The 25874-nt window shown below is 47.3% G+C and overlaps 1 protein-coding gene across 10 annotated transcripts in view; it reads right to left on the reverse strand.

Annotated features, from left to right (window-relative positions):
- PPP2R5C (protein phosphatase 2 regulatory subunit B'gamma) overlaps positions 1 to 25874 on the reverse strand; it is a 128366-nt gene that overhangs the window by 50203 nt on the left and 52289 nt on the right. For all 10 annotated transcript variants that reach the window (XM_084793487.1, XM_084793491.1, XM_084793493.1 and 7 more), the window contains one exon: positions 2965 to 3164. In XM_084793487.1, coding sequence (XP_084649613.1) covers positions 2965 to 3164 — 200 coding nt within the window. The remainder of the gene's footprint in view (positions 1 to 2964; positions 3165 to 25874) is intronic.

A 25874-nucleotide genomic window follows, 5' to 3' on the forward strand; every position in this document is an offset into this window, starting at 1 on the left:
ATATACATAAAATAAAAATAAAATGAAAAATCTAAAAAATGTGTATCTATATAATAGAACACCGTGATAAAATCATTTGTCCAAAAACAGAGAAATGAAATAAAAGCATAGGCTATGATATGGGATAGACTCAAACACACTCTCTGGAAATGCTTGTCATGAAAGACATGTTGTGTGAGAGCATTTCATGAAATGTCTTGGACAAGCTACAGAGACAGAAAGCAGGTTAAAGGTTACTCCGTGCAGGCAGTGGCAAGGAATCAGGACAGGATTTCCTCTGGGGAGAAATATTATACCATTAGAATGAATATACCTCTACACACACACACACACACACACACACACACACACACACACACACACACACACACACACACACACACGTCAAACCCACAAATTCCCTTAGGGAGGGGGTGAACTAGAAAATAAATAATATCTTACAGCCACTAGGAAGCTACACAGCACTCCAGTCAAATATGTGATGTCTGTACAGTTATGCTACGGATTCTTCAGGGTTCTCTAAAAACACTAGGAACAAAATCTACACATATTCCAAACTAAAGAAACAGCAGCAGGTAGCCATCAAGCACCGGCAAAGGCCTGGCCATCAAGCACGGCCGCTGGCCATTCTCATTAGAAAGGACCTAAGCAGGACTCATTGGGATAGAGACTTGGGAGGCTGTCTGAATTCCACATGCGCCTTCTGTGCCGCAGCGTTCACACACTACAGCCACGCCCCAGGCCACCCTTTCTTCACTGTACCTTCACCATTGCTCTCTTAGTTTGGGTTTGAGATGTCCCCCATGGCATGTGTTTGAACACCTGTTCCCCAGCACATGACACTGTTTTGGTGGAACCTCTGAAGAGGGAGATGGTGTGGCTGGCAAAAATGAGTCACTGGAAGTGGGCCTTTTAGGGGCACAGGCTGGCGGGAGCTCTCTTGGTTTCCTGACTTACCAAGATGAGCACAAGTCACACAATGGACAAAATTGCCAACCACCATGCCTTCCTCACAGTCAGGTAGTTTGTCATAGCGTCAGTCCATCAGACACAACAACTAGGAAGACAAGAATCCAGTTTCTCCCTGCTCCTAGTCTGCTCCCAAAGCACTACACAAATAGGAGGGTGGGGAAGCAACACACACAGACACCAGACACACACACATACACACAGACACCAGACACACACACACGCACACACCAGACACACAGAAACAAACATGCACACACACACACACACAAAAAACCCACAGACATACATAGACATACACACAGAAACATAGACATACACACAGAAACACACACACACACACACACACACACAGATATCTGACAGTCTGAGCAGTTCATGACTCTCCTCTCTTGACCTTCTTGTCCACGTGTGAAAAGAGCAGAAATCACACTATCAGCCTTGCAACTCTGGGTTGTTTTTTTCCAGTACTACCACTGTCTGAAACAGCACATTTTCCTTTTTCTTTTTTGTTTTTTTGTTTTATTTGAGATGGGGAGGGTTTCTCTGTGCAGCCTTGGCTGTCTCTCTGTAGACCAGGCTGGCCTCAAACTCAGAGATGTGCCTGGCTCTGCCTCCTGAGTGCTGGGATTAAAGGCGTGCGCAGCCATATCCAGCAACAATGCATTTCTCAAGCCACAAAGTATTGGTTGGCTTTTTTACCCTTGTCTCCTACATGGGACGAAAGCTGCTGGGACAGCCAGAACCATGTTCCTTCTCCCCCAGAGAACCTAGAGCACAGCGGGGATTCCAGAAAGGGGTGTCCAGTTCGTCTGGGAGCTGCCTGCTCCCCCTGAGGGAGGGCATGGTGCCCAGGAGAGGGAGGAGAGCCGAGACAGAAGCAGAGCTGCTAGCTAGGAAACCTCTGCCACAGAGGGGGAAGCAATGACCAGCAGTCCGAGCAAGCGAGCCTCCAGAGTGGCCCCAGTGCTTTGGTACTGCCCATCGCTCCAGGGAAGACAATTGTGAACTGAGCCAAGCAGTCTGGAGCACTGTTGGCTCACGGGTGGGCATCTGACCAAAACAGGGCAGACTCTTCTTTTTTGGGTTAAAGAATGTAAATTAGGCAATACTGGCTGCCAAGATTGTTTGAAAACAGAAATATTCCGTACTGTAACTGACTTATTGACAAACTTAGTAGGTACGAGAAGTATATTTAATTTTAGAAGAAAGCTTTCAGTTCGCCAGATGTGGTGGCACACGCCTTTAATTCCAGTTGAGAGGCAGAGACAGGCAGTTTGAGGCCAGCTCACAAAGTGAGCTCCAGGACAGCCAGTGCTACACACAGAGAAACCCTGTCTCAAAAAACCAAAAAAGAAAGTTAAGTTCAATACATTCATCTTAAATGAGTGGAGAAAATGGATTTTAATTATTTTATGTAATTACAAGTTTAATAATCATGGAAGAAAAGCTATACTCCTGATTTGTGCAATTAAGGAAGTTCTAAGAAGACTGACTATAAACGTAACATGGAGAATATAAAACCATGGATGCTGCTGTGAAGACAGACGCTCAGTGCTGCTCCTGACTCTTCCCGACTGAGGACCTGAGGCTGACATCCAGTGTGTGAAAACTGGAATTAGAAAGAACGAGTCCTGCCCCTACCCTGGGCATCTGCTTTCTGCTGAGTGCTGGGATTTCCCCGCACATGGATGGGCAAGATGTTTCTTCTAAATGACACCAGGGCAGCAGCACTAATGTTACATATGCTTCCAAGTCAAGCCTGAACTCCAAGCAAGAACTCAGGCGGCCTCAGTAAACATAAACCAAGTTCTAACATCCCACTCCATGGGGAGTGGCCAGGGTTAAATGAAGGCCAACAGCCCCTCTCCTCACTAGGACACACGACACTCTTTTTTCCTAGGGCATGTCCAAATCTTGGGGGAGGGGGAGGACTCTCCTGGGTGTGGCTGTGATGGGCTAGGGTCTCAGCACGCAGTGTGCTGTGCCACTTACCATGTGGACGACCTCTGGGTAGATGGGCTCTGTGATCACATTCCGGTTGTGGGTGATATACTCCACCATCTCACTTAAGGCAGCCCGCTTTACTTCCTTCCACTTCAGGTCACTCAGTGGGTCAGAAACAAAGTCAAAGAGGACACAACATTGACGCAGCTTCTGGATGAAAAGCTTCTCTTGATCCGCAGGAGGAACATCTGAAATGCAAGAGGGAGGGCTCTCAGTCGCAAAGATGCTTATCTCACAGGCCCGGGCCCACTGGGTGAGGTGAAGAGTGCTTAAATATTCCTTAAACAGTGGAGGGGCGGTACCTCGCAGCTGGTCACTGCTGAGACCCCAGGCTGCCACAACCAACCCTTCTGAAGGCACTCAATGGGCAAGCCTTTCCTGAACAGCACCCATCAGGCCCTCAGCTGAGCATAAAGTAGGGTGAGGTCAAGCAGCAGGAGAGACAGGGTCTGGGTGACAGCTGCAGAGGCAGGTGTGACAGGTACAGCGGGATGGGGGGAGGGGCAGGCTTCTGGCTGCCCAACACACAGCAACTGCATCTGCGCAAAGATCTGCAGTAAAGATGGCCCCTTGGTGTTCCTCAAGATCCTTTCCATTCCTCACTCTGGGTGACATGCTCAGGATGGCAGGACTATAGTCACTGCAAGTGTGACTTCTTTTTTGTTTTTTGTTTTTTTTTTAATCATCTTTTATCACTATTCACTTTACAGCCAATTGTAGTACCCCTCCCAGCCCCACCCTCCAACCTTCCCCCTAACTCCGCCTTCTCCTTAGAAAAGGGACAGCAAGCACATCAGGACTGAGCTCATCCACTGAGGCCAGGAAAGGCAGCCCTGTTAGGGGGAAGTAATTGAAAAGCAGACCACAGAGTCCACACACCAACCCACCTACAAAACCGTTGACTCAAAATGTACCCTGCCTACAAGGTGTACAGAGATAAAGACAGAGCCCTGAGGGAATGCCCAACCTGAGACCCACCCCACTGGAGAGAGCCAGCCCATGACACCATTGACAATATTCTGCTATGTTTATACACAGGAGCCTAGCATAACCGTCCTCTGAGAGGCCCCACCCAGCAGCTGGTTGAATCAGATGCTGAGACTCACAGCCAAGCATTAGGTGGAGCTCAGGGAGTCCTGTGGAAGAGTGGGGGTGGGGATAGGGGAAGACTAGAAGGACTTGGAGGGGACAAGAACTCCACAAGAAGACCAAACAAGTTAACTAACCTAGGCCATGGGGGCTAATAGAGATGAAGCATCAACCAAAGAGCATGCGTGGACTGGACCTAGACTCCTTACACACATGTAACTGATGGGCAGCTTGATCTTCATGTGGGTAACCAGAACTTCTTCAGTGAGCACTTACTTAAAGATACTGACACCTTTCATTTCATTTTTAATGAGACAGCAAAGATACAGAAGCAGGTTTAGAGGATCACTGTCAGGTGATGAAGATTAACTGGATTCAAACACAGGACAGTCTAGGATTGTGAGAAGTTTAGAAAAATCTATCAACCAGAGGCTGATGGCGTCTCTGGGCTGAAGAAGAGACTGGTGGTCTGATGTGCAGGACTCATGTACATGCACAGAGCGCGTCAGAGGCTGGCCCAGTGTACCTCTCAACCAGCCACCATTTCCCTGGTGATTAGCAAATGACGCTATGACACCACTCAAGAGCCAAACTATCACATCAAGCATTTAGGATAAAATGAGCCTGCAACTCATCTTTGTCAGTCACATGCAGAGTCACCCCTCAACAAACCCCTCACTAAGTTCTGGTAAGATGTCCGCAATTCTCTGTAAGGGCCTCTCTTGAGACCACACCTTCCTACATCCAACCAAAGAATCACATGACCACAAGCTGGTGTAGAACAGATGCACAAGCTGGGCGTGGTGGCACACGCCTGTAGTCTCAGCACTCGGGAAGTAGAGGGAGGGGGATCTCTGTGAGTTCAAGGCCAAACTGGTCTACAAAGCAAGGCCAGGACAGCCAGGGCTACACAGAGAAACCCTGTCTTGATCACCCACCAGTAAACCAGACATTATAGAGATTCCCCAAAGTATAAACTACGGCATTCTTCTTTCTTAAGTTTTGTTTTGGAAAATACATCAATTTTCATTAAATTGTTAACTTCTCTCAATATATATAATAGCTTTATTACTATTTTATTTTTTAAAGACAAGTTCTTGCTATATAGCATGGTTAGCTTAGAACCTGATGTAGACCTGGCTAGCTTAAGAATTGCAGTGACCCTTCTGCCTCTGTTTCTCAAGTGTAGGGTACACAGTTGTGAGCTGTAATACATTACATTTTAAGTGATTTATAAAAACATTAATTTTCTTTTTCTTTTTGAGTTTAATAATAGATGGACTTGCATAAATTCTTTCGGTGAGTGTGAGGCATCCTGCAGGTACCTTCCCATACCAGCCTCCCCCAGCAAGTGTGCCCTTCAGGTCCCAGTCCTTCTCAACACTCCTTGGGCACCACTCCTACTGTCAACTTTCCTCAGGGAGGTGCTCTATAGGGCCCTTTCTCCATCCCCACCTGGCTGTCATGCTAGGACAGGCGCTTTATTTATCTGAACCCTTAATGGCGAACAGAGTATTGGAAGCAGACCATGTATTGAGTCGTATGTGTACAACACCTCATATCAGAACAGAAATACAATGTGTGAGTTTTTTTTCAATGTATCAAAATTAAACTTATTTTGTATCAATATATAAAATTCTATTATCAATTAATTAAAATTAACCTTATTTGCAAGTAACAATTAGGGCCTTAAGTTGAGTAGATTCAATATCATCCAGATGGGATGGCTTTTTATTAATTAGCATCAAAATAGATCAGATCCCCCAACAAATAGCTCTCCCAAAACTTCCTAAGTTGGAGGCTTGGTCGTCTGACAACTTTGGGGTGTTCTGGGAATTTTAGGAGGTGGGCCCCAGCTGTCCCACCTCCTTGTTGTGTTACCTTGCCCTGGCTCAGTCCTGTATGCCCCCTTCCTGCTTCCTGTGTGCTGTGAGGCCAGTCATCCTCCACACAGTCCCACCACCAGGATATTCTGCCCAAATTTCTAGAGCTACGTAACCAAGCACAGCACTGAGTCTGTTCAAGCCAGAAAAGTGCCCTCCCTCCTGAGAGTCGTGGTAGGAGCTTTAAAACATGACCCATTCTGCTGTTCAGGAGGAGGAGGAGCCACAGCTACGGAGCTGTCACTCACTGTGGGGTGCTTCAGCTATACCAGATTGAGAAGACTATCTATGGTAACCACTGTTCAAAGCGTAGGACTTAAAGCTAAGGGACAAACTGGTGAGTTTGCTCTGGAAACCAATGTTTCTCAACAAGACACTGTCATGACTGAAGATGACACCGGGTACAGGTATGTTTCTTGTGTTTTCCACACTGGTGCTCAGTGGAATGACATCACAGAGCAGGGACTTTGCCTTGGCCGCCATCTTATCCCTGGGATCTACACTAGTCTCGCACATATCTGCTGGAACAGATCATTCTGAGTGCAACAGACTAAGGTAACTGAACTAAGACACTACACTTTCAAACAGATTTACATCACAGTAGCACCAGAGTAGAGCAGCACAGTGTCCATGTGGGCCTTAAGCTGAGGGCCTCAGGGGACCACCTGTTCTTGACACATGTGCCCCTCTCCTGGGGTCACTGCAGCTAGGGCTCTGTGCAGAAAGATCTCAGAAGTGTGGGAAGACGGACTTGAACTACAGAGGCGAGTGCTGCAACCTGATCTGGGGACAAGAGCTCCTTGGAAGGGACACTGAATTAGGAGGCCAGAGCAGGAGGACCTACTTTAGCAAAGAGAAGGCCAAGCCACACACAGCCTGTGTCCCTGGCCTCCCCACAGTCACCATGCCTTAGCTCTGCTCTTGGGGTGCTGGACTGTCAGGCTGTCATCTGTGCTGACAATGATCTCTTTTGCTCTTATTTTTTGAGGTCTAGGGATAGGCCTGGTCTCATGAATGCTAGGTGGACCAGAGTCACCCCAGCTCCAGGCATGTGAGCTTCACCCTATGCCAGCATCATAAGCTAACATAGTTGATGGACATGGAGTGGCATGCCTAGGTAACGTCTGACATGACCTCTTGAAACAGGCACCAAGAAACGATTTTTGTTAGAAAGCACTGACTTCTCACTTGGGCCCTCACACAGAACCAAAGCCTGGCATTTCTGACATCACTTGGTGTCTGTCTGTCTCTTTTGCTGTGGCTGAAGGCACAGAGGTAAGTCACTGTCCTCAACCTTCTCTCTAGAGTGGGATCTGGATTCCTGGAAGAATAAAACCTCACAGGACAGGGCTGCCCCCATCTCCACACAGCTGAGGGCAAGCCCACAACAAAAGAAGGTACATTCTGGAACAGAAGTGATCCCTTGAAGAAACCAGGTTGACCCCTTCAAGTGATGACAAGGACAGAACTTCTCCAGACTTCTTGCAGAACCAGAACTCAGCCAGGACTACCTGACTATACAGACCTCTTGCCACCTGCCCCAATTCTTCCTCTGGTTAAGCCTGAATTTCACATCAGTACCCCTAAAGATAGGCATGGGCTCACTGGACCCCTTTATTTGTTCCTCTTTCCAATGTGACCAACTGAATAAATCTGTGCTTTTCACCATTACTCATGGTGGGACAGGTGGCAAGAGCAAGCTTGTTGGGGCTACCAGGGCCTAGGCTTTTGCTTTAAGAACACTGTTCACAACTTTAGCACATACAGTACTCAAACCACCTGATGATGATGATGATGATGATGATAATATATTCTAGTTTTGTTTCTCTTGCCATGACAAAGAGCAATTTAGAAAAGAAAGGGTTTATCGCATTTACAATTCCAGGTTATAATCATAGTGCAGAAGTCAGAGAAAGAAGCTAAGGGGCGAGCCACATCCACGTCAAGAGCAGAGAGAAAGAATGTACATGTCTTTGTTTTGTTGTTTGTTTTTTATTTTGGCTTTTTGAGACAGGGTTTCTCGGCATAGACTTGGCTATCCTGGACTCACTCTATAGACCAGGCTGGCATAGCACTCAAGAGATCCACCTGCCTCTGCCTCCTGAGTGCTGAGATTACAGGTGTGCGCCACCACGCCTGACCTCATGCCTATTCCTCCTAAGTCCCCTCTCTACTCTTACACCGTCCAGGACACCCTGCATAAAGAATGGTGCTGCCCACGGTGAGTGGGTTCTCTGACATCAATTAGCACAGTAAACAATTCACCCTGACCACAGACTCACCTATAGCCCCTCACTGAGACTCTCTTCTCAGGAGATTCCAGATTGTGCTGACAACAGCCATCACAGCACCATGTTGGGTGGTTGCTGGGGACAGACCCCAGTGTTATCATTAAAAGTGAGATGACAGCATGCAACCAATATGAATATGGGGAGATTTATTTGGGGAGAGAGGAAGAAGAGAGGAGCTGGAACCTGAGTGGGCCATGAGGGTAGAGAGACGGGGAGACAGTGAGAGAGAGAAAGAGAAAAGGGTGCTCTTAGCGAAAGTGCAAGAGAGAAATGCAGGAGTGAGAGAGGAGTGACAAGGTGGCGGGTTGGCCCTTTTATAATCTGGCACACACCGGCAGTGGCAGGCGATGACATCATAGGTTGCTAGGAAGCCTGGAGGCAGGCTTGTGAAGCTCCGTACAGGCTAACACCCAGGGCCTTACAAATGCTAGATACATGCCTGACCACTGAGCTATACCCTCAGCCTCCCAGATCTGTGACTGAATTCCCTCAAACTGCTGTAAATTTGATGACTTTTAATTTCTTAACTTCAAAGTGCAAGTCTCTTTTTTTGCCCATTCATATGTGTGTCTTTCCCATGTTAACACCCCTAAAATCAAGTTGCATTTTTTTATCTTTAATAAATACTTGGATTCTGCTAGCCTGACAAAGCATCTGGGTTTCACTACACACTACCTCCATGGTGGTCTGAATGGGCAGATTTCACCTCACTCTTCCCTCAGTTTCCACCTTACTTCCCATCACAATGAAGTCTTTTCTGTGAAGACTGAGGTAAGCACCTGGTTCTAGGAAGAAGGCAGGAGCTGAAGAATGCGCACTATCATAAGCGTGTGGTTTGTCCTCCCTCGGCTAGGCTGCTCCAGGGGAAATCACATCAAGGCAGCAAGCAACCTTTGTTCCCCAACACAGTCCATCCTCTGGGCTGTGGAGGTACAATTAGGGCAAAGTGAAAATGCTGCCTGCCTCACTAGTGTGGGTGGGCAAACGCTTGGTAGTGAAGGCTGGCGCGGGTTTCTACCCTGCCACTCTAGTCATAGGTGTCTGGACAATCTGCAAGTGCCACTACCCCACTCCTTCCCAACTCTCAGTTTATGGCATCCATGCGGACTCAGTCCTTGTCCCTACCCTCGTTGTCAAAGAAGAGAGCCTGGTCACCTGAGTCTGAGGCTTCCCCCTCCCCCAAGCCACACACGACTAAAGCCTCAGGATGCTCCCTGGGGTGCCTGCTTTGATTTGCAGATGAAATGGGGACACCGTCCTTTCCTAGACCCTGCCACTACTGGTTCTCCTGAAATTACAGTGCTATTTAATAAGGCAGCCACCTCAGGCAGGTTCTAGTTCCTTCATGCTCTTCCCGACTCTACAGGGAGGGGTGAGAAAGGTGGGGCAGGGTGGAGGAGGTCAGGTGGAGATAAGGGAGAGACTGGTCTCCTTGGAAACCGTTCTCTAGTGAAGACGTGAAGACACACAGAAGGCACAAGCTGATTTCTAGTCCAGACTGCCAAGTAAGAAGGCAGAAGAGATGAAGTTCCTGTAAGCCTCAGCAGGCTGAACTGAAACCTCCCATGGACGTGACCGTGCGGGCGGGATCCCCACCTCTAGGTCCAGGTGACACACGGGAGGAGTCCAGAGTCCAGAATGCTCACCAGTACACAGAAGGAGAAGAGAGATCGAAACAGCTAGCCCAATGGAAGACTTGGCTTTTAAAACAGAAAGATATTAAGACAAGGTAAACAAATTCCTAAGGTAAACGCATAAATCCAACAGATGCAGGCCATATTCCCTACCTCAGAACCTAGTTCTAGAATACCCACCCGTAGGGAACAGAGACGGACACTGTAATTACTGCCAATTAGCAAATGCTCATCACCTGTGCTAGAGCCCTGTCACTTCATCTTCCACTCATTAAATATTAAATAACACTGCTGCACCTGGTGGCCACGCTCAGCAACAGGCAGCTCACTTATCTAAAGAACAAGGGCAGACGATGAATACGACTCTCACAAGAAGATTCTAGAACTTCCAAGAGCAAAACAGTGTACACTGTCACAACAACACTGTTAAAGGGAAAACAGGCAGCTCTGCTCAGTTTCTTCTGTTTTCTGCTTCTTTTCTCAGCATCTCAAAGACACAGGCACTTCTTTCTGGACACAAACTGTGGCTATGGATCCTGGGCTCTTTCCATACATGATGGCCACTGCAGGGCTGAGAACAGGATCAATGAAAGATGCAGTTAGGAGGGCCTCCATGCTGCTACCTGTGGAGGCACAGATTCAAAGGAACAGCTGGGAACACAAGCACCAGGTGCTTGCTATCTCTTTTGGGGAGCTAGGGTGCACACAAAAAGGCACTAGGGTACTCTAGATCTTCCCACCGCTGTCCACTGTTCTGCCCTTTAAGACACGAGTGAAGTCCTGCCACGGCTTCAACACCCCTGGAGGGGTTTATGTGCCAAAGCTCAGTCCCCACAGCAAGGTATGCAGTGGCTAGAACTCAGACAGGGCCTCTCGGAGGTGATTAAGAAGGTCATCAAGTGGGGTGCCATAGACTTGGGGTATAAACTAAATAAAACTCCCGTTCTTTATATTACCTCTCCTCATGGATCTCGATATAATAAAAGGAACCCCACTAAGAACAACTGAGTCAGTAATTAAACTGTGGTTGGTTCTAGTGTCCAACTGTGGGAAGGGAAGAAGGGAAGAAGGGAAAGGGAGGAAGAGTGACACCTTTCTGACTCAAGTCTCTGGAGAGGGACAGCGAGCCTCATGGTGGCTTGCAGGACTGCTGGATCTACATCTCTGAAGCCTGTCAGTTACTGTCTCTAGCAAAGAACATATTAACAATTTTAACTAATTGCTTCAACACAATAAAACACTGAGGGAAAAACCCCTTTCCTTCAGTAGCTGCCCATCACTCCCGTGGTAGGTCCACTTCTACTGCTGTCACACCATCCTGGGCTCTGTAACTACTTTCCTGGTGGGTGAAAAACCAGCACATGCTACACTTTGCCCAAGCTGTGTGCTCTTGGAGAGAGCCCTGAGATGGCAAGGCAGCAGGGTAACCAACCGGTGGTGACACAGGTTCTTAGTAACCCTGCCTTCTGCCTGTCACCAGCAAGCCACAGCAGCTTCTGACAACAGTACCTCTGAGAAACTGAGAAAGCCAACCAGCCAGCAGCAAGCAGCAACCCGGAGCCCCTTAGCACCTGTGTCCTTTCCTTTTTAATAGTGACTTGAGGGGAGGCAAGTAGGCACCTAGTAACTCTGGCCTCTGACATAACTGCTCCCTGTGTAACACAACTATAATTCACTTGTTAAGAAATATATGCATGTATAACATACATTCAGAGATTCAAGTACATATTTTAATTTTCTGAGACAGCGTCTGGCTATGTAGTCCAGGCTGGCTCTGAATTCACAACAATCCTGCCTCGGCCTCCAGAGTGCTGAGGTCACAGGTTTGTGTTGGTGCTTTTCCTTTTAGAAAGGCCCAGATGCATACTATTATCTTTAGTCTAATGACTAAGCTAAATGAGGAAAGGTGTTCACAGCTCCCACTTCCCTCCGTTTTTGTGCAGTGGTGGGGATGGAACCCAGGGCCTTGTACACTGTAGGCAAGAGCTCCACTCCCAGGCCACATCTGACCTTTCTACACATTCGCACAAGCGATGAGCCTGTGTTCTTGGTCCTGAACACACTCCCCATGCCTTCCACTTACTGTCTCTCTGTGCAGCTCGACAGGCCTAGGTGGGGCTGGCATCCAAGCACGCAGAGGTGGTGCCCTCAGGGTCTCTCCTTCCCAGATGCAGCTCTGTGTGATGTCAGCTTCCTGTGGCCCTGACTTGGGGTCTGCTATAATGCCTGGCCCCATAGCCCCTCTGGCCTTAAAGGACCCAGTAGCAGACACTTGTTTTTTTTTCCAGTTTCTAGGACCACGGCAGCCTAGTGGCTCTGTTCTCTGTACAGCTGAAGCTGGGTGGCTACTACAGAATGTGTACTCACTACTGTGGCAGCCCATTCCCCTCTCGACTCCTGAACAGAGGATCCCTGTGCAGCAGAAGCCTTGGGAGCCTCCTGAGCAGCACGCGCAGCTCGCACTGCTCACGCGCAGCTCCTAAGATGTCCTCTCTACGGTCTAGATCTTACAGCTCGCACTGCTCACGCGCAGCTCCTAAGATGTCTTCTTTACGGTCTAGATCTTACAGCAGAAGCATCTTACTTCCTGAGCCTCCAAGCCATGGCAAGGCCCGGACACTCTTTCACTCCCGAGTCTGAATCCTTAAGTCAGCTAGTATTTGCTAAGACTCTGACACTAAAGGCCTGAGACCCTGCACGCAGAAGTCACAGGCCAGCAGAGTCTGAGATCAGCCTGAGCTACATAGCAACCCTGTCACAAAACCAAGACAACACAGCAACCTGGGTTAACAGCAGATCTACTTCAGCTGGGACCCAGTTCCCTTCTGAGGATATCAGTGACCCTGGGCAGGAACCCTTCGTTCTTTGGGCTTCGGTTTCTTCATGTAGAAAATAGGAATACTTGTGACACTGGGATGCGCATCACAAGATGCAATGTCCTCAATACAGTGGTTTCAGCAAACCTCAGCTTTGGTTTTGATAATTGTGCCAAGCACCTTACTGGTGCTGACTGCTGGATCCTGTCACTCTAACTCTCAAAGAGCATCCGCAAGGGAAGACATTTCCATTCCAGGCCTTTCCAAGCAGGCCAGGATGCACTGGACTCGGCAAATGCAGCTGCATCTATGTGGAGGCAGAGTTTCTCCTGAGCAGTGTCTGCTTCTGCATAACTCAATTATGCTCCTGCCCTGCAGAACCAGAGACAGTGCCTGCGCATTCTTGCTGTCAGACCAGGGCCGCGAACAGGGGTTACTTAAATGTCAGCTAAATGGGGTTGGCTGAAGCTGAAAGCAATTATCATAATGCACTACTAGGTCACTGGGAGCCATTTTCTCTGCTAAGTCTGTGAACGTCTTAATATTATCAACATTTGGCATAATTAGATTTGGGCGGAAAACTATCCTTAGAGTTTATGTTTATGAAGGGCTATGGTAGAGTGGTTTTTTTTTCCTTCTCTGTATTTGTATGTGCCTGTGCGTAATTGCAGACAAGTAACTTACAGGTGGCTACTGCACATGAAAGCCTGCAGGTGAACTGGATGTGGATGACTGACTCACGCCTCTGGTTCCAGCAAAGTGTGATGCTGCAGCAGGTGGATCCTGAGCTCAGAGCCAGCCTGAGCTACATGGTGAGACAAACAACAGAGCTGTAAGTGAAACTCCTGTGTGGACTCTGAGCTGTGGGGCCTCTAGATGAAACTGTGTCTCAGTAGCTGACTGCCGACACCACATAACATACAATGAATGTCAGGCTCACAGTAAAACAACAAATAAGAAACCTAAACAGTACAGGAAGGGAGCAATTCCTCTGACATTGGTACTGTTGGCATTTGGATGCCATTCCACAGAGGTCCTTGCAAGCAGAAGTGCAAATACTCACCCTTGGGACCAGATGTCACATACCTTGCTGCTCTGACCTCCATCATCTGGTGCCCAGCTGTCCTATGCTGCTCTGACCTCCATCATCTGGTGTCCAGCTGTCCTATGCTGCTCTGACCTCCATCATCTGGTGCCCAGCTGTCCTATGCTGCTCTGACCTCCATCATCTGGTGCCCAGTTGTCCTATGCTGCTCTGACCTCCATCATCTATTGTCCAGCTGTCCTATCAGGCCAGCATCACTCTCAGCTGCCTGAATGAAGCTGTACACTACAGTACAGGTTAGCAAGGCAACTGGAGCATCCTGTCACAGCTCAGGTTCTCCGACTCTGCCTGGGCCTCGCTGACAGTCAGCAAACTCTACTGTAAAGAGTTAACACCTCCTATCACAGAAAGCCTACCCTACGGTAAGTCTGTATCCACCACATGACCTAAGTCAGGCCTGCTGTCTCCCACCCCTACAGCGGAGGTCAACTTGGTCTTTCATGCCTTGCAGTTCTCCCTCTGTACGCCTGCACTCGCCAGGCCACATAGACTCACTGCAGTTCTACTGTCTACAGACTGTGTGCATGATGAACTAACCCTGACTCAAATATTTTTCTGCCTTGAATCAACTTTGCCCAATATTAACAACCTGTGTCAATATTTCTTCTGTGTCTGCCTAAAATGTTTTTACTCTATTTATTTTTAATTTCATTATATTATTCATCTCATTTTAGGACTTAAAACAATAGTTAAAGAAAGATATTTGTTTAACTACAGAAAAGTAAATGCTAAAATTTTAAATTATGGGAATAATCTTTAAGTGTTAGTAGGCTAGAAAATTGCATGCATTATATCTAATGTTTAAAGTGGAGGTATTACACCTTAAATTTTTATTTAGTTTAAACAGCATTTAAAGAACTGTCCTCAAATCTGCTGGCACAAAGATATAAATTTCTAAAACAAGAGACAGACTCATTCATAACACCCACCTGACAGTGTCAGAGAGCTATCTGCTAGTGCACTTCATTCCAATAGCTCTGATTTTGGCTTACAGGTTGCAGGGTGGAGCGCACAGAGAGGAAGGGTGGAGAAAGAAGGCTGGCATCGTCCGGATGTGGGAGGTGCTAGGGGATGGCTCGCCCTCGTCCTTTAGTGGCTACAGGATGTCTAGACTTAGCGCTCAGCATTTCAGCTTCTGGGAAGACCTCAGCTGTTCCTCACTTCATCTGTAGCTGACAGAGACACTGAAGGGTCTGTGCCTCTGAGCAAAGGCTAGAGACTGGCAGAGAATGCATCAACAGACAGAGGCTGGAGGCAGTGGGGAGAAGACAGGGGCTGGGACAGACACCCCTGTGAGCCTGCTGCTGTCATCAAAGAGAAGCTGGGGAGATGTCCTTGGAGTACTCTTCTCAGCCTGTAACTGGTGTCTTGTCACTGGAGGCCCTGCTCTAGCCGCTTGCCAACTCCTCTAAGTGTTTTACCACAGCTTCATGGCCATGCCATTGCTTGAGCTCTGCTTTGAATGGGCACACTTTTGACTAAGCTACAGTAACCCAAGAAATCACGCATTTGATGCATTAATTATATATTTGCACATTTGTTAGTATATAATTACCAAAATGAAATAATGTTCAACTCTGAATCACTTTAAAATCTCTGGTGCTGCCAACAGTGGTGTGCACTGACTATATCTGGAGACATTGGGCCATCCCACAGTGCAGAGGAAGGGTCAAAACAAGCCAACCTCTCTTTGCCGTAACTACTCAGCAAAGTGTGCAGTTAGGTTTCCAGCTGTCCACTGAATGAGGAAGAACATGATTTTAACTTCCATGGCTATGTTCTTTTTTTCCACTGAGAGGAAAGACAGACTGAGCAAGCATCAACTGACCTTTTCCTACTAGCCTTTGCTGACTCTTCCCAGCTGTGGTGGTTTGAATAAAAATGGTCTAAATGGGCTGTAGAGATGGCTCAGAGGTTAAGAGCACTGCCTGCTCTTCCAGAGGTCCTGGGTTCAATTCCCAGCAACCACATGGTGGCTCACAGCCATCTGTAATGAGAGCCAGCACCCTCTTCTGGCCCAATGGCTCACATGCAGGCAGGGTACTGTATAAGTAATAAACAATAGACTCATATATCTGCATGAATAGGAGGTGTGTCCTTACTGGAAGGACTGTGTCACTTGGGAGTAGGCTTTGAGTTTTTAAAGCCCATACTAGGCCCAGTCTCACTCTGCCTGTGGACCAGGAAGTAAAGCTCTCAGCTATGGCTCCCACACCATGCCTTCCTGTCAGCCACCACATTCTCGACATGACGACAATGGACTAACCCTCTGAAAGTGTAAGCAAGCCCCCAAGTAAATGCTTTCTTGTGTAAAAGTTGTGGTGGTCATGGTGTCTGTTCACAGCAACAGAATACTAAGACACCAGCTTTGGTTTTAAGATGAAGATTGAAGGCTGGATGGTGGTGGTGCATGCCTTTAATCCCAGCATTTGGGAGGCAGAGGCAGGTAGATCCGTGAGTTTGAGTCCAGCCTGGACTACAGAGGGAGTTCCAGGACAGCCAGAGCTGTTATACAGAGGAACGCTGTCTTGAAAAAACAAAACAAAACAAAAAAAGTAAAAAGAGAATTGGAGATCCTAGTGTTAGAATCTCTCTCTGTCCCAGAGTGTAGAAAAATCTTAATTCAGAACATGGCTATTCTGGCAGTAGATCATATCCAAAGACCTTCTAGGGCTGTGTGAGCTGGCTGGAATACAAACACTCCTTTAATCCAGCAGACAGAGGTAAGCAGATCTGAGTTCAAAGCCAGCCTGGTAGACAGAAAGTTTCAGGTAAAGAAAAACTTAGGTCCAGATGTGGTAGAACACGCCTTTAATCCCAAACAATGAAGGTAAAGCTAGTTTTGTAGAAGGAAGTACCCATGTTTGAAAGTGATGGCTAATTGAATGGCAGAACAAAGTGATAAATCAGAGAAAGATTTGACAGAATAGGATATGCCCAACTATCACCAGAAGAGAAATGGGGGGGCGGGGGGGCGGAGGCACGAGCAGTTTTACTGGGACAGAAATAGGTTGCAGATAACAAACAAGCTAGAACTCGGTGAAGACAGAATGAGAAGGAGCCAAAAGATTGGAGCTGACTGCTGGAGTTGGTCTGAGGCCATGCAGAGCAATTCAGGGGCCAAGAGAGAAGCCAGATTGAATAAGGCGGCTGGGAGAGGAGCTTGAGCCGAACAGCTGAGTTGAACCAGGCAGCCCACAGCTCTGTAAGAACCAGAAAGGGTGAGCTTATTAAGCAGTAAGTCTACAGGTTGAAAACATTCTAGGCCTAGGTTAGCAGAAGGAGGCAATAAACCTCTAAGACAAAAATTCAAACAGACAAATAAAAGTTCCTTTTACACCAGGGCCTATTGGTTCTATAGAGTTTGGCCTTTAAATTTACATCATACTGGGCACTCCTTTAATCCTAGTACTTTGGAGTCAGATAGATCTTTGTGAGTTCAAGGGTAGCCTGGTCTACAGAGCAAGTTCAGTGACAGCTAAGGCTACACAGAGAAACCCTGTCTCAAACAACAACAACTTACATCATACAACTGCTGCCCAAATAAGAATGTTTCTGGATAGATGTCAACAACAGGCAAATCCTTTCACTTACTTAAGAATAGCGTATCTAATAGGTGTAAGAGGGAATCTCAGTGTCGTTTTAATTTGCATTTCCCTGATGACTAAGGAGGTTGAGCATTTCTGTAAGTGTTTCTCAGCCATTTGATATTCCCGTTGAGAATTCTCTGTTTAGTTCTGAGCCCTATTTCTCAGTTGGGTTATTTGGTTTGGTGGTGTTTAATTTCTTGAGCTCTTTATATATTTTGCATATTAGACCTTTGTCAGATGAAGGGTTGGTGAAGATCTTTTCCCAGTCTGTAGGCTGTCACTTTGTTCTGTTGACAGTGTCTCCTTCCTTACAGAAGCTTCTCAGCCTCAGGAGGTCCCATTTATTAATTGTTGATCTTAAGGCCTGGGCTGTTGGTGTTCTGTTCAGGAAGTTGTCTCCTGTGCCAATGTGTTCCAGGCTCTTCCCCATGTTTTCCTCTAACTGATTTAATGTCTCTGGTTTTATGTTGAGGTCTTTAAAAGATCAAAAATTCAAATGACACCACATGCTGGCGAGGATGTGGAGAAAGAGGAACACTCCTTCATTGCTGGTGGGAATGCAAACTAGTACAACTACTTTGGGAATCTATCTGGCACTTTCTCAGAAAACTGGGAATAGGGCTTCCTCAAGACCCAGCTATTCCACTCCTTGGAATATACCCAGAAGATGCTTCACCGCACAACAGGGACATATGCTCAACCATGTTCATCGCTGCCTTATTCATAATCACCAGAATGTGGAAACAGCCTAAGTGTCCCTCAGTAGAAGAGTGGATAAAGAAACTGTGGTACATTTATACTATGGGAATACTACTCACCTATTAAAAACAAGGAATTCCCGGAATTTGTGGACAAATGGATTGAACTAGAAATTATCATCCTGAGTGAGTTCACCCAGAAGCAAAGAGAGTCAAATAGTATATACTCACTTATATCAGGACACTAGCCCAAGGGGCATGTCCCATGAAAGTCTTTACTTACCAGGAAAGTGGGTCAGAGGGGAGGACATCCTATTGGGACTTTAGGTGAGAAGCATGGGAGAATGGGGAAATAGAAGGATCCAGAGGGTCCTAGAAACCTATAAGAACATTATGATGCACAGATCTGGGTCCAGGGTTCCTGCTCAAACTATGGCACCAGCCAAGGAAAACATAGGCAGTAAACTTCGAACCCCTACTCAGATCTAGCTGATAAACAGGCCATTCTCCACCGTTGAGTGGAGAGTGGGGTCTGACTTTCATGCGAACTCTGGTGCCCCATTTTTGACCACATCCCCTAGATGGGGAGGCCTGGTGGCACTCAGAGGAAGGATAGCAGGCTACCAAGAAGAGACTTGATACCCTATGAACATATACGGGGGAGGAGGTCCCCCTCAGTCACAGACATAGGGGAGGGGAGTAGGGGGAAAGCGGGAGGGAGAGAGGAGTGAGAGGTTTCAAGGGATGGGCTAACAATTGAGATGTAATATGAATAAATTAATAAAAAAAATTAAATAATTTATTAAAAAAGGAATAGTGTATCTAGAGGAAGGTATATTCCATCTGACAATGTACTTACTGGCCTATAGTTGTACCCCACCCCCAACACCATCAAAGAACCTCCATTCAAACGTTGAATCAGTTCTGTACAGCGGTTTCTAGTTTCCCCTTTAATATACTGCTGCAGAGCCCAGCTGGCAGTGCTTGCCTGCAATCCCAGTACTTGAGGGTGAGAGTCAAGGTCATTTTGGATATTTTTGAGACCAGCCCAGACCACTGGAGACTGTCAGTCATCAACAAATTTGTGTTGATGTTCTGATCACTTTTATCAATTTTTAAAAATAGAAGTAGCAAGAAAGTCATAAAATGTCCCATGTCCTATTAAATGTGAGCTTTTTACACATACCAAGACATTAATATCAATGCAACATAGACACTAGCCAGCTTGTCCACAACAGCATTTTACTTACAGTAAAACAAATAAAACTAACAGAATGAAAACAAAAAGCAATACATGCCTTCCGCAAAGCTCAAAGAGCTGCTCCCCTGGGCTGTGAGCTTCCCTGAGCAGACCTTACTCTCATGCCACATGGCTCTGCTGCTATTTGCTGTTTACTTAAAACTTTTCAACACATACAAATGTGCTAAGAAACGTCTGGCGAATGAACACTTTTACAGTAAAGCCCCATCGTAGCCATATACTCAACCCCCCAACATTACCCACCCACAGCAGGCCTCCCACCATGTCCAGCTGCTGAAAGGCTAGCCACCATCCAGAGGCCACCACAACGGTAATACTTTTCACCCTGTAACTGGGCAGGCACTATGGCAGCAGGAAGGAGAGACAAAGTGTAAACATGAAAGCACTACTCAACTGTCGGCAGTCTTAATACAAGATGTTTTCCAAGTTTACACCCCACATTTCATTTTCAATGCTGGCAGCTGGAGCTAATGGCTGCCTCTAGCATTGATGGGCACCAAGAACAGTTCACCTCAACTGAGCCATGAGAGAAAAGTTCAGACTTAGCTGAATGGGTCTCAAAACATGCAGTTGTGAGATGAGGTAAAGAACTGGTTTGGGTTTTAGCTGATAGTTAAAACCAACTTTGTGGCTTTCCAACTCAGCAGCTTCTAGTGACGATCATCCTCATCAACACACACTCCGTCTACACAGTGAGCAGTGCTCCCGGATCCTCATCAACACACACTCCGTCTACACAGTGAGTAGTGCTCCCGGATCCTCATCAACACACACTCCGTCTACACAGGTGAGCAGTGCTCCCGGATCCTCATCAACACATACTCCGTCTACACAGTGATCAGTGCTCCCGGATCCTCATCAACACACACTCCGTCTACACAGTGAGCAGTGCTCCCGGATCCTCATCAACACACACTCCATCTACACAGTGAGCAGTGCTCCCGGATCCTCATCAACACACACTCCGTCTACACAGTGAGCAGTGCTCCCGGATCCTCATCAACACACACTCCGTCCTACACAGTGAGCAGTGCTCCCGGATCCTCATCAATATACACGCTATCTACACAAGTAAGTGGAGTGCTCCCAGATCCTCATTAGTATACATGCTATCTATACAGGTGAGCAGAGTGCTCTTGAATCCTTATCAATACATGCACCATCTACACAGGTTACCAGAGTGCTCCTCATCAATACACACAATGTCTAAGTATGTGAGTATAGTGCTCCCAGGCTCTTACCAACGAACACAATATGTACATGTGTGAGCAGAGTGCTTCCTAGATTATTCACAACACAATGACTATTTGCATGTGCAGAATGTTCCTCAGATTCACGGCACTGGACAAACACTGCATCTTCAAGCCTCTATGTAAACTATGTGGATTAGCATTCCATTTCATAATAGCTGCCATGCAGAGTAGAACTTGCATCCAAGTCTGATCATCTAGGAAGCAGGTAATATCATTCTGGCTATATTAATGAATACTGTTTATTTTATTTTATTATTATTATTTTTTGAAACAGGGTTTCACTGTATAGCCTTGGGTATCCTGGAACTTGCTCTATAGACCAGGCTGGCTTTGAACTCAGAGATCCACCTGCCTCTGCCTCCCACTGGGATTAAAGGTATGTACCACCATGCCTGGCTACCAATGATTAATTTTGAAAAGAATGCAAAGGTCACACAGCATAGAAAACAGCACTTCAAGGCTCTCAGAGAACAGTGGCATTTAGTACAGTCCCCCTGCCTAGTTTCAGAGCTTCTTCACCACAGAGGACACCCTGTACCATATAAGTCAGTGCCTTTCATTCCTCCTTCCTTCAGCCACCGGCAACCCCCAGTCATCTCAGTTTCTACTGAGTCCATTATTAAGGGAATTTCATATAAAATATGGGCTCTGAAGTACTATGTGGTAACTAAGTATGAACGGAAACGTGTTTGGGTCTGTGAGCTGGAGTTGGGATTTCACTGGCTTACGACTGATGAGGGGAAAAAGCAGACTTTAACAGCAGAAGGACACACTGGGAAGAAAGGACAGTCCTTTATACTGAAAACCCAAATACAACACCCTTGTTCTTCCTTTGGATAGTCACATGCTCTGTCACCAAGCTGCACAGGGGTTGGGACATGACTGAGTCTGTGAGAGAGTCTGTGAGCACAAGTCCCTGCCCTCATCCCCAGGGAATGAATGGATTTCATCTTGAAAGAATCACATCATCCTGATGGGCAAGACTGACAAGAAGCAAATCTACGTCAAGATAACAGAAAAGGATGACAGCATTGAAGAGGACGGAGGACCTGTGGGTCAGGTTATGTCACTTGGCCCCAAGTAGATGGGACACTTGAGGTTTGTGGCTGGCCTCTGGCCTACAGCAGCAGGGTAGTCTTCACAGCTGAGAATTCAGGCAGTAGTCCCTCCCCCATTAGCCTTTTACACCGGTGCTCATCAGGAGGGTGTGTGAAGCCGCAGGGTGACACAATTTGCTTCCTAAATGGTTAGTTTCCCACGTAGCTGAACAGTCAAAGCTTTTACCCTGAACTGTAACTACTCAGTCCAGTGAGGTTTTCACAATAAATCCTTTAGGTTTCAGACACATAAACATATGGGAGGTGGGCTTCCCCTCAGACTCGGAGGTGTTCCTGGGGAGTATGAACAGCGGTATCTTCATACTGATGTGATCTGGTGAGGTCACAGCATACATATGAGAAATAGGTAGGGTGTGCTGACAAGCAGATCCTAAAATTTACCTGGAGATGCAAGGGACCCAAAGTATCAAACCCCTTGGAGAGAAGACTGCAATGACAATGGGAAACTGACAGTCACAAGCAAGCGTGAAGGCCACCCTTCATCTTCCTGTAAATAAGAACCAACTCAACACTGATCAAAATGTCTAAATGCCGGAGGAAACCTCTGAGGTACAAGCAACATAAGGAAGCAGCCGCCGTACAGATTAGAACCACTCTACTGCCAAACAGCGAAGAGACCCACAGAACTGGGAAATACCCGGCAAAGCCTATGTCAAGGCAGCGTGTGCAGAGTCACACTGACCGTGGCCACACCCTTCGGGCCATTCTCCACTGTCACCAGTGCTAGGCTCCTCCCTTCTTTGTTCTTTTAGCTTCCCATTTACTGTCCTGCCCTTCTGAGGCCTCCTCTCTTCAGCACCAGGAAGACCAAAGCCACAAGGGCCAACCAACTTCCTCCCTTAAACCCCCTCCTGCCCCAGAAATTGCAGGTGCCAGTTTCTTGAAGAGGCTGAGGGTCGAGCTTTTTCTGCAGAGCTGCTTTTAACCACCTTACCACTTACCATGAAAAAAGCCAACAGGTCTACCAAGCGCATGCAGCAAGATGGCTCATTCAATTAAATGAACACAGAAACAAAAGGTCAGCTAAGCCAGAGGGGCAGAGCGTGAGGCACGCCTCACCAGGGGCTGACCTGAACGCACCACCTGCGCACTGTTGCCTTGGCAAAGGAGCACAAGCTGGCCAGGCGGGACAAAAAGCTGAGAGGGCCTGCCTGTCCAGAAGGACTAGGAAAGCCAGCTTCTGGGCAAGTCTCTATCAATACTGCGTTCTGGCTAGTTGACTGGGTAAAAAGCCACTGCATCCGCCTCAAAGACCAGGACAGCAATGCCCTGGTGAATCAACAGTCAGCCCACACCCTCCCTCAGTGCCCTTGCTTTCCCGTTCTCTGAATACTCAGTGCTTCAGACGTGCACGCACGCCTCCTGGTTCTGCTTTCCTACTGCAGGTATCACTTTCAGTTTGTTCTGAGTGTGTATTTCACCACAGCCATAGTGAACGCACAGGTAGCCTGGCCTCCCTTGTGTGAGGGCATCACTGCTCTTCATCCTGCCTCCCTTGGACGGGCCTCTGCTGCTCCTCCAAGAGCCCTGGGAGGAATGCTTCTTTGCTACTCAACACAAACCCCTTCCTGGTGTGAACACCCTCTCCTATCTCCCTTTGCTCTGGTGCCACCAATTAACTTTGCTAGGTGTCAGCTGAGCAGGAACCACCCCACCCCCCCCCCCCCCCCACCACCTCTAGAAGCACACACACTGGCAGCACCTGTAACATGACCAAGTCCAGCACCAGGCAGGTGGCCAAGTGCCATGTCAGTGGTTTCTAAACTCGCCTAGCCTAGTGAAGGACACCAACTTCACCTGGCCATGGGTAGGAAGTCAAGATCAGTTCTGCTGTCCTTCTGTGAATAAAGCTTCCTTCTGTTTTAAGTGAGCTAGTTTCTGTGTGAAGTTTTAACTCATTTGGCACAGTGAAGGCTGCATGGCTGCCATGCTGCCCACAGTGCACACAGAGTGCGAGAGCAGGGCAACAAGGAAGGAGATGGGCAGGAACACAGGTCCGCAGGGCATTTACTGCATGCTAACTTCTCTTGGCAGTACATACGAAACACGACCAATTCTCCTTCGACACATGGGTAAGCTAATCCAGAACCTGCTTCCGGATGAAGGAGCCTCTGATCTACAAGAGCTCCATGCGTACTTAGCACCAGCATAGAGAGGAGAGCAACCACAGTGCCAGCCTCCCAGAATCACACGGAAGCTTCTTTGCAGGACTAATGTCAGGTTCAGCACTGAAATACTCCTGCAGCTATGCTCTACCATCCAGCTAGACAGCAGCTCTCTCAGGGTAACGCAAGTTAGAGACAGGTCACCATGAGCACCAGGGCCATGGAGAGAGGCTACAGCCAGGTACTGGATACAGCTACACAGCTGGGGGCCCTGTTGAGTTAATTTCACCCATAACCACAGTCCCTTGGGAAGAGTCTTACCTTCGTGCCCCAGGATTTGCATCTTGTGTTTTTCTCGATGACACCATCAGATTGACTAGCCTGTTTCGGAACCCTGCACGCTACACCACTGTAAACACAGCAGACACCTCTGCAGAGATCTGTGATAAAGAAACCTGCGAGAGCAGCTTCCCATGCTTGTCTGGAGTGTGTGAGCCCACAACTGTGAGTCAGAAGCCCATGGCCTCTGTCGCCAACTGCTCCAGGACCTCAGGCAAGCTGGCCAGCTCTCCACTCTCAATTCCACAACTGTAAAAATGGGGCTAATAACACCTGTTTACTACGTCGCAGGAAAGAGGGCGACTGCTAATGAATACTTACAAGGCGCTTTGAAGATGAAAAAGGTTCCTAGGTGCTAATGACAGCAGTTAGGGTCACTGGACTCTCACTAAGATCCACAGACAGCACACCCACTGCTCCCAGGAAACTGCTCTTCAAAACTTTTTGCTTAAGCAAGATGATGAACCCTGGAGAAGATGAGGCTGGTGATGCTTGGCACACTGGGTAACAGGAAGAAGCCAGCACTGCCGGCTCTGCTTGCGGGGCTGATGGGCAGGTGTTTCCCCAGGCAGCCTGTCCAGTTCCTGTGGATGCCACAGTTAGGGCTAGTAACTTGGCTGAGAAGTCCCTGCTTCTTGCCAAAGAACTCTTTATTGAAAACGCTCTCCTTGCAGTTCCCATTTCAATTTTTTTTTTTTTAAATTTAAATGAGACGCTCAGTGTCAGAAATTACTTTGTGGGTCCAAGTTTAGCCCAAGATTCATGTGTAGGCTCTTCTCTTTGTGAAAAGTCTGAAGGGAGCCACAGGCCAGTGCCCGCACGCTGCACTAAGCCAGGCAGGAGGGCTGGAGGGCTCTTGTCAGCTAATGTTCACATGTAGCACCACTTATTTTTCCAACCTAGGAAGACAGGGCAGTCTGTGTTCATTTAGGTGAGTATGACAAAAATGAAATGCAGGGCTGGAGAGATGGCTCAGTGGTTAAGGGCACCACCTGCTTGCTCTCCCAGAGGTCCGGAGTTCAATTCCCAGCAACCACATGTTGGCTCACAACCATCTATAATGTGATCTGATGCCCTCTTCTGCAGATAAAGCACTCATATGCAATAAATAAATCTTTAAAAAAATGAAATGCAAAACTTCAAGATTATTATCTCTCCCCACCCCCCTGATGTTTCGAGACAGGGTTTCTCTGTGTAGCCTTGGGCTGTCCTGGACTCACTTTGTAGACCAGGCTGGCCCTGAGTGCTGGGATTACAGGAGTGCTCCCTTGTGTCCAGCCATGATTAAATAGTTTAAAGTTCACATTTAAATATGTATAAGCTTAAAAGTGAAGAAATGCCAAATTTCCTATTATATTAATTTATTATTTATATTGATTTCCTATTAATATCATGCTTATATAAGTAAGTCACACCCCACCCTAAAGTTTACCTGCCTCAGAATACTTTAATTCCAGTATGTTACAGCCTCAGATACATCTAGGAAATATGTCAGGATAAGTAGAGTTGGAGTTGAGCCCTCAGGAGGCTGAGCTACACTGCTTCAACTTAGAGGCTAATCTCAAGGAATGGAGGTTTCACTTATGCGTGAAAGAGGAGGAAAGGCAGCTAAAAACCGTATCAGATATAGTTTTTGCTTTAGCTTGTTGTCTCTTCTGCAGCACTGGGGACTGAACCTAAGGACTCACACATGCTAGGCCAGCACCCCAACACTGA

This window comes from Acomys minous (genome assembly GCF_964271855.1).
Source record: "Acomys minous genome assembly, chromosome: 8".
NCBI classification, from domain to species: Eukaryota; Metazoa; Chordata; class Mammalia; order Rodentia; family Muridae; genus Acomys; species Acomys minous.